The sequence below is a fragment of the Hevea brasiliensis genome, chromosome 11, assembly GCF_030052815.1.
Source record: "Hevea brasiliensis isolate MT/VB/25A 57/8 chromosome 11, ASM3005281v1, whole genome shotgun sequence".
Lineage (NCBI taxonomy): Eukaryota > Viridiplantae > Streptophyta > Magnoliopsida > Malpighiales > Euphorbiaceae > Hevea > Hevea brasiliensis.
In genome coordinates this window covers 70,844,347-70,853,026 of record NC_079503.1, presented here as the reverse complement: position 1 = coordinate 70,853,026, position 8,680 = coordinate 70,844,347, and the positions used below count along the sequence as shown (strand labels likewise).

The 8,680-nt window shown below is 32.8% G+C and overlaps 1 protein-coding gene across 2 annotated transcripts; it reads left to right on the top strand.

The window, feature by feature from the left end:
• Positions 1 to 2,463: 2,463 nt before the first annotated feature.
• Positions 2,464 to 8,361, top strand: LOC110660405 (BTB/POZ domain and ankyrin repeat-containing protein NPR1). 2 transcript variants are annotated; one of them, XM_021818721.2, is made up of 5 exons: positions 2,464 to 2,632; positions 2,874 to 3,853; positions 4,432 to 5,185; positions 6,120 to 6,317; positions 7,848 to 8,361. In XM_021818721.2, exons 2-5 carry the CDS (start codon positions 3,305 to 3,307, stop codon positions 8,102 to 8,104), a joined length of 1,758 nt encoding a protein of 585 aa, XP_021674413.2. In that variant the 5' UTR covers positions 2,464 to 2,632; positions 2,874 to 3,304; the 3' UTR covers positions 8,105 to 8,361. The 2 variants fall into 2 exon arrangements, with proteins under 2 accessions (XP_021674413.2, XP_021674412.2); XM_021818720.2 differs by having other exon boundaries at positions 2,464 to 2,698.
• Positions 8,362 to 8,680: the final 319 nt, after the last annotated feature.

Below are 8,680 nucleotides of genomic sequence, written 5' to 3'. Positions count from 1 at the left end.
CTTAATTATAATTTGTCCTAAAAAAATATAAAAAGTCATGGTATAATTTAAATGACAACTAAGTTTAAAATCCAATTGATGATTCAAGTTCAACTCTCCATGATAACAATTGTAAAAAGTCTTTTTAAGAATCGAAATTCGAACTAAAATAGAAAATCAAACCGGGAATGAAATGTTGAAGAACAACCGAATTGAATTAAAACAAGAATATTAAAAAATGAACCAAACCAAAATCAACAATTCGATGACTATGTTCATTCAGTTCTCAGTTCATATTTATTAAAAGAATTAAAATTAAACTGAGCAAAATGTTACTAGTTTAAATACAAATAAGTAAAACATATATGTATAAAACATTGTTTTATAGACAATATAATTATTATTTTAGAAAAAATACACTTTAGTATCATATACTTTAACTTTTTTAATTTTAAGGATTTATACATTTTTTTTTTTGTGAATAAGGACATATGCTTTTGCTCCATTACCACTTTAAGGACAATTTGTTAATAACGTTAAGCGGTGCTGACGTGGTACTGACCTGTCATGCTAATATCAGTGTCACATTAGCACTATGTCTGACATTTGTACTATGTCAATAATTTTATGATGGTATTCATTTTGTCTTATTTGTACTAGTAGAAAGTACACATCTTGAATTGCAAAAAAATAAAAGTTTCAAAATCTAAATGCTAAAAGCACAAGGGAGAAAGGGAGATGTTGAGAGATAAAAAAAAAAAAAAAAAGGAGGCATAGGAAAGTGAGAGACAGAGTGTGAGAGATGGGGGGAAGATACACTCACAATGAAAATTGAAAACTGGCTTCTCTCTCCATCTCTCTTTCCCTTTCTCCCTTCATCTCTTAATTTTTTTTTTGTACAACTCCACTCTTCTCTTTTTCACTCTAGCTAATTAAGAGGAAAAAAAAAATTAAGAGAAAGAAGAGAGACATAGTGGAAAATATGGAGAGAAACAAACATGAGAGAGAGAGAGAGAGAGAGAGAGAGAGAGAGAGAGAGTGACTCTTCCATGCGTCTTTTTTTATATACCTCTCTCACTATGTGTGTCTCTGTCTCCCCATATCTCTCCCACTCTGTTTCTCTTTCCCATGCTTCTCTCTCTCTCTCTCTCTTTCTCTCTCTCTCCCATGCCTTTCTTTTTTTCCTAATTTTTTTTAACTATCAATCTCCCTCTCTTTCTTAAATTTTTTCATGTACTTTTGAAATTTTCACACTTTTAGCTTTCAGGGCTTGATTTTTTTTAACATATATAATTCAGTACATGTACTTTAAGGAAAAAATGAATAATAGCATAAAATTGCTAATCTCAATACTATGCCAATAATATTTAACACCGTTAGCAGTTTGCTTTTAAAGTGTTAACAAAATGTCATTATTTATAACAAAACAAAATAGAGATACCAAAAACGAAAAGCGCTATATACATAGTATTAAAGTGCACTTCTTCCTTTTATTTTTTTTTTAAGTTAAACACAAAATTAAAGATATTTATATATATATATATATATATATATATATATATATATATATATAATTATTGTTTCAAAGAAAGTGATAAGATGGAACGAATTGAATACTTCATCAGTTTTTAGCCTTTGCTCAAGACAACATGAAAAACTGAAGCTAAATACTCTAAATTATGTAAAATGAGGACTTAAAGGAATGTAGAAATATTTAAGCAAATTCCCAAACAAGAAGATCAACATATACGGCACAAATAAATAAGTAAATGAGTTGAAAGTAAAAAATATAGGGTGAAAAAATATTAGACACTATTATGGTAATTCAACTCTCATTAGCGTAGATCCATTCTTTAAAGAATTCTTATTCCTTTAATATTGCTATCCAATGTATGTCTCGTTACAAAAATAAAAGAGTAAGTCTAATACAATACACAATTCATTATTTACTTAAAATTTACTTTCCTCTTATTTTCTAAGCAAGAAATAAATATCTTTCATGTTTTCACATAATAATAATATATTTGAATTAAGTCATATGATTTTTTTTTAAAAATAAAATAAGATATTAATTTTTTTTAATTTATTAATTTAATAAATTAAAAAATAGAGTTTTAAAACTTTTAAAAATTTTTAGTTCTTTAATAAAATTTTGCTTTTAAATATTTTTTATTATAGATAAAAAAATATAAAAATTAATGACGAGATGAATCGCTGTTAATATCATTCACTAATTTAAATTTCATACGTTAAACCTAAAAATTTCATTTCAAACACAATGCAAGAACTAGAGAACTAAATAATAATAATAATAATAATAATAATAATAAGACAATAAATGGACGCCATCGCGCGCATAAGCAAAACACAGCTATGAGTGTTGACGACAGCATAGTCGTCATCGAAACGACTTCACCTCCAAACGCAACACTTCCCCGGTTACATGAAGGAGACTCTTACGTTATTTTCTCTCTCTTGCTCTGTTTCTTTGAAAGCGAGAAATGAAGTTTCCTGTCCAACACATTTCACACGTGGCCATGAATTCATCGTTACCCACTTCCTCCTAATCTCCTGCTATCCTCTCTCTCTCTCTCTCTTCTTTATTTCCTTCCTTGGAATCACAAAAACGAAAGACACACTTCTTCTTTTGGTGGTACATGTCGTTTCTGTTTCTAGTTTTTACTTTTGCGTAAATCCTGGATAGATCTGCTTTTCTTATGTGAGGTTTTCTGCTGTTTTTCTTTCTGGTTTTTTTTTGGGTATTATTTCTCATTCTTTTTTCATTTCTTTAATTTTTGATAGTTTCTTATTATTTTTTTTTTAATTTGTGCTCATATTAATGAATTTCCAACTTCACATGAATAGGGTAGTTATTTTTTTTGGTTTTTTTGTAGTACGTTGATTCGGTGGTCTTGGAAATTCAGGCAAGAAAGTGAAGAAAGTCATTGACAAGAACTTGACTTCTCAATGGTTTCATGTCTAATGGTTTTAGTTTTAATTTTTAATCTGTGCAATTAATTTTTGCAATACCCAATTAACCATTTTCTTTTTTATGTTGATGTCCTGGTTTCTGAACATCACAAGTGTTTTGTTCCTCATTCTCAAATTTATTTGACAAATCCTAATTCGTGTAGCATAGAGGTCTTCTGTGTGCTTTGCAATTTTTTGTTTTTACTTGCATTATGCATAGACATAGATATATTTTTTTGTTCTTTCTTTCTGTTAAAAATCTGCAGGATAATAGCCTCATAAGAAGGTAGGTGTGTGTTATGGATCATGGGTTCAATCTGAACAGTCCTTCATAAAAAGTTCTCAAAGTAGATTAATGGCTAATTTTTCTGAGCCATCATCATCTCTGAGCTTTACTTCATCTTCTCATCTATCAAATGGCTCAATTAGTCAAAATATATCCACCTCCTCAATCTCTGAGGCAAGGCCTAGCCTTGAGGTGATTAGTTTAAACAAGCTTAGCTCCAATTTGGAGCAGCTCTTGATTGATTCCAGTTGTGATTATAGTGATACTGAAATTATTGTTGAGGGAATCCCTGTTGGCATTCATCGGTGTATTCTAGCTGCTAGAAGCAGGTTTTTCCATGAGTTATTTAAGCAAGGAAAGGGGTCTTTGGACAAGGAAGGGAAACCAAAGTATTGCATGAGTGATCTATTACCTTATGGAAAGGTTGGATATGAAGCGTTCCTGGTTTTCTTGAACTACTTGTATACTGGAAAACTTAAGCCATCTCCAATGGAGGCATCAACTTGTGTTGATAATTTATGTGCTCACGATGCTTGTAGACCTGCAATTAATTTTGCAGTGGAGTTGTTGTATGCGTCATCCATATTTCAAGTACCGGAGCTGGTTTCACTTTTCCAGGTCAGTGCCTTATGTATAATGTTTAATTTTTTATTGAAATAAGAATTTAATGGTGGTTTTGCTCTGTGCATTGATGAATTTATTTGCTTCTGTTTTGAAGCTAGCTGTGGGAACTGAGTTTATGACTGTTGCTCATTATGTCTTTACTTGTGCTTACAAAATTTTAGGGACTGAAATTGTCTACCCTAGCTGATCTTTGCACTAATATAGTTGAAGGATTTGAAGTTATAGTATGCTGTCCAAAGTTCCAACATTTATTATAATTTTATCAAAGGATATCCAACTAAAAAGCCAATCTTTGACCTCTATGCTGGACCCTGTGTGTACGATGCTGAAGCATGATCAGTAGTTTGGGAATAGTTTATACTTGTACTGATAATTCATTATGGTATGCTTTATCCTTATGGAGGTTTTAGCAGATGAATGAGGGGTTATCCAAAGATAGGTTTTCGGCCCTTATACTCGTGTCAAACTAATTTTGGGTTAATATTTATTTTGAGTTTGAGTTGTATTGCTTTTTGGGCTTTGACTTGATTCCAGAGAAAACTGTAGTAACATGTTACCCTATGTATTTGCAGAGACGCCTTGTTAACTTTGTTGATAAGGCTCATGTGGAGGATGTAATCCCTATACTTCTGGTTGCCTTCCACTGTCAATTAAATCAACTTGTTGCTCAGTGTGTGGATAGAATAGCACGGTCGGATCTTGATAACATCTCAATAGAGAAGGAACTTCCCTATGAAGTTTCAGAGAGCATTAAATTTCTTCGCAAAAAGCCTGTGTCTGATGATGAAGAGAATGTTGACGTTGTGGACCCCGTGCATGAAAAGAGAATTAGGAGAATACATAAGGCATTAGACTCGGATGATGTTGAACTGGTAAAACTTCTCCTGACAGAATCTGATGTAACATTGGATGATGCCAATGCTCTTCATTATGCTGCTGCATACTGTGACCCCAAGGTTGTATCTGAGGTGCTTGGCCTTGGTATTGCTGATGTCAATCTTAAGAATTCACAAGGTTACACGGTTCTCCACATCGCGGCAATGCGAAGAGAACCAGCAGTGATAGTGTCTCTCCTGGCAAAAGGGGCTTGTGCTTTAGACTCAACATTGGATGGGCGAAGTGCTGTTAGCATCTGTCGAAGGTTGACTAGGCCAAAAGATTATGATGCTAAAACAGAGCAGGGGCAGGAAACAAATAAGGACCGGCTATGCATTGATGTTTTAGAGAGAGAAATACGGAGGAACCCTATGGCTGGAGATGCTTCAATTACTTCCCAAACAATGTCTGATAATCTGCATATGAAGCTTCTATACCTGGAGAACAGAGGTATAATTCTACACATGATATGCTTGAATTTGAATCATCAGTCGTTTTGCTAAACATGATATAAAGTTTGTCTATTTATTTGTTTTTCCCTCAAATAGGAGTGGATTTTGCTTTTGGATTCCAGAAGGTTAAAATTTATTTTTTTCTTTTTAGAGGGTGTTTTTGTATTATATGTTTGTTAACCTTGATGATCTGATTTCAGTTAATCTCCTTTTTTTTTTTCCTCTCCTAATAATGTTTACTACAATTTTCCAAAACTGAAGCTTTGGGTTATTTCTTAATCTCTCTCATCCATGGGAGTAATGATATTTATGATGCTTTGTTGAGAGACCTAGATCTTGAACGTTAGTAACATTGTTAAATTGTTGATGACTTGTCTGTTTGCGAATATCGTTGATGCTGCAATTTGACTCCCTGGATACTATTGATCTGTGAGTCAATATACCTAATACCTCACTGTATAGCATGTGTAAAGCAAATCAATATCTGAACTAGTTAATTGCTTTCTCTCCCGTGCTGGGAAGATTGAAAATGATAATGAGCAACATAAGAGTTCTAAATAATGGGAGCCATGTAAATAAATATGTGGTCTCATGGTTTTTACATTGGCACATCTTTTTGCTCTTATGAATTTTTGCTTGCTTATTTTGGCAATTGGGCTTGTAAGATACTTCCAATGATTCTGTCTGCTGTTCTCCAAATCTGAGAGCATTCTTTCCGTTTACAGTTTAACAATTTACCCACTATTCTTGTTGACAATTGGTTTTGTCTCATTAGTATTTGATGCTTTTGAAGCTAAACTGAACTTGCATCTATAAAGTTGATTTAATACCAGATATGAAGTTTCTTCTATTTAGTTTCAATTTTGATAAAGTGAAATGTGTCTTTATCACGCATATGCTTCAATATATAAAAACTATGTTGTGCATCACAGTGGCATTTGCGCGATTATTCTTCCCTAGTGAAGCCAAGGTAGCCATGCACATTGCGAATGCCAAGAAAACATCTGACTATCCCGGCCTTTCTGCATCGAAAGTTGTGAATGGTAATTTCAAGGAGGTTGACTTAAATGAGACACCGATGATACAGAAGAAAAGACTTCTTTCTAGGTTGGAAGAACTTAATAAAACAGGTAAATCCATGCTTTAAATCTGTTGCATTTGCATACAATAATCTACTTTTCCCTTTCTTGCTTTTTCTTTTTTGGATATGATAGTGTACTGTTTGCCTGTTATTTTTATTTTCTGCAATAAAGCCATTTTGTCAAATTACTGCAATTTGATGAGTGTACGTTTATAATTTGTGAAGCATGAGTTGCCCTATGTTCTTGCTCTTTAGGTTTGGTTGATAAATTACTTGACCTTTGCACCTAGGTTACCTGTTTCAAGGCTTTTTAGGAAACAAGTTGAACGAAACTAATTACTGATAACTTGATGCTTTTCTAATTTAATTTTCAATGTAAAAAAAAAATTGGATGAAACGAAAAAGAATTGAAAACAATCTTGCCTTTAGGTTAGCAACAAGAAGAATGAATCTAATCACTGATAACTTGATGCTTTTCTTATATAATTTTCAAGGTAGAAAAAGGGATGAAAAGGAAAAAATACGAGAACAATCTTTCCTTTAGGCTAACAACTCAATGGCCAAATGGCCACCTTGTAGCATTGGATGTAAAAGGTTCAGCTCCCTCCATCCTTCATAAATTTAAGGGAAAAAAAAATGAAATAATTTCATTAAATTTTACCTCGAGCAATATCAACACACACATCACCTCCCATCTCCTTCATTGCCTTTGCCTCAGGCATGTGGTGATTATGCAATATTCCAAATTATTGCAATATTCCATATTATTGTCACAGTGGAAGAATGATGTTGGTCATGTAGGGTTGTTTATGCTCGTACTGTTTTTCAATTGAATGTTCAGTTTTGCTCTGACTTTTAAGTTTTAGAAAGCCAAAAAAACACCAAGCTCTGGTTTAGATACTAGTCAACTTTTCTTTTTTTCCCAGGCATTTTTCATCTTAGGCAAATTTATAGTCTTGTTTCTTTAAATGGAATGGGGTTCACTTACAAATGTGTAACTTGCTTAAATATTTACATAGTTCTCCAACTTTATGCGATTCAATCTTGACATAGTTCTCTGTTGAGGTGAACCATGCTTACTAAAATTTAAGTTAATCAAATATCAAAAAAGATGCCATCTATTTTATGACAATTGAAGTTATAATTATGTTATATAGAAATTTTAGTTTTAAAGAGTTATATCTAGGTCAATACTTCATAGATATGCAAGTGAATTGACATTTACCATGCCTGGTCTACATGAATGAAAGATTAAATGCAACAGTTGGTTATAAAATATCAATTTATATAAAAACTTGCCAAACCATGTATTGCACAAATTGCACGTAGTAAATGTATCCCTCTCTATTTAAAATAATCAATAGTCCAAATGAGTAAGGGATTTAAGGAAATCCAAACAAGTAAAGGATGTTAGAATGAATCATTAGAGCATCAAATTCTGAAAAATTAAATAAGCTGTTAAATATTGAACGGCCTAAGGTCACACCATTAACTATATCATCATATTGGGATCTGGGAATTACATACTTCAGTTTTCATCATTGTGCTCATATAAACTTTGTGGTTTTGAAAATGGCAGTGGAAATGGGCAGACGGTATTTCCCTAATTGCTCTGAAGTGCTTGATAAATTCATGGAAGACGACCTTCCTGATTTGTTTTACCTTGAAAAGGGCACCCTAGATGAACAGAGAATCAAAAGGAGACGCTTCATGGAGCTCAAAGAGGATGTTCATAGGGCTTTTAACAAGGACAAGGCTGAGCGCTCTGTGTTGTCGTCCTCCTCATCCTCATCTTCTCTTAAAGAGAGAGGTAGTAACAGGTTCAGAAAATTATAAGAGCATGTAAGATATGTCTCTAATAAGCCTTGTGACTGTGCATCAGGTTTTGGGAAAGATTTCTGGCAGAGTCTTAAAAAGTTTTTGGCTCTGCTTGTATAATTGTAGCAGGAGAGAAAACGGGGCTCTATGAGCTAAGCTCCAAATTTTATGAAGCCAGTGGCAGATTATATTTTGAGAATTCATAGAATTAGTAAGAAAATGTGATAATATGAATTGGAAACTAACTGATTCAAATTTAACATATTTTTGCTGCATTTGGAAGATTAGAAATAAGGTGTTACAAGATTCATCTTCTTCTGTGTGCATGGTTGAAAATTGATACCACTACGAATGAGTTTTGGTTTAGCAGAATTCGAGTAAGGTTATGATATCTGAATTTGAATATGTCAGATATTTATCTTGTAAAAATTGGCCAACGTTGTAAAGGGAAATAAAATTTGAGAATGACTTAAGAGATCTTCAAATAAAATTTCAAGTGATTGCCATGGAGTTGGACTGATTCTTGTTTTGATATATAATGGCATATACGGGTTAGGTAGGTCTATTACTAGCAGTAAGATTCCAGCAACTACT

Coding starts and splice junctions, on each gene's coding strand:
- LOC110660405 (XM_021818721.2), top strand. CDS start 3,305: ATGGCTAATTTTTCTGAGCCATCATCATCTCTGAGCTTTACTTCATCT. Junction 3,854..4,431: donor AGCTGGTTTCACTTTTCCAG/GTCAGTGCCTTA, acceptor ATGTATTTGCAG/AGACGCCTTGTTAACTTTGT. Junction 6,318..7,847: donor GGAAGAACTTAATAAAACAG/GTAAATCCATGC, acceptor TGAAAATGGCAG/TGGAAATGGGCAGACGGTAT.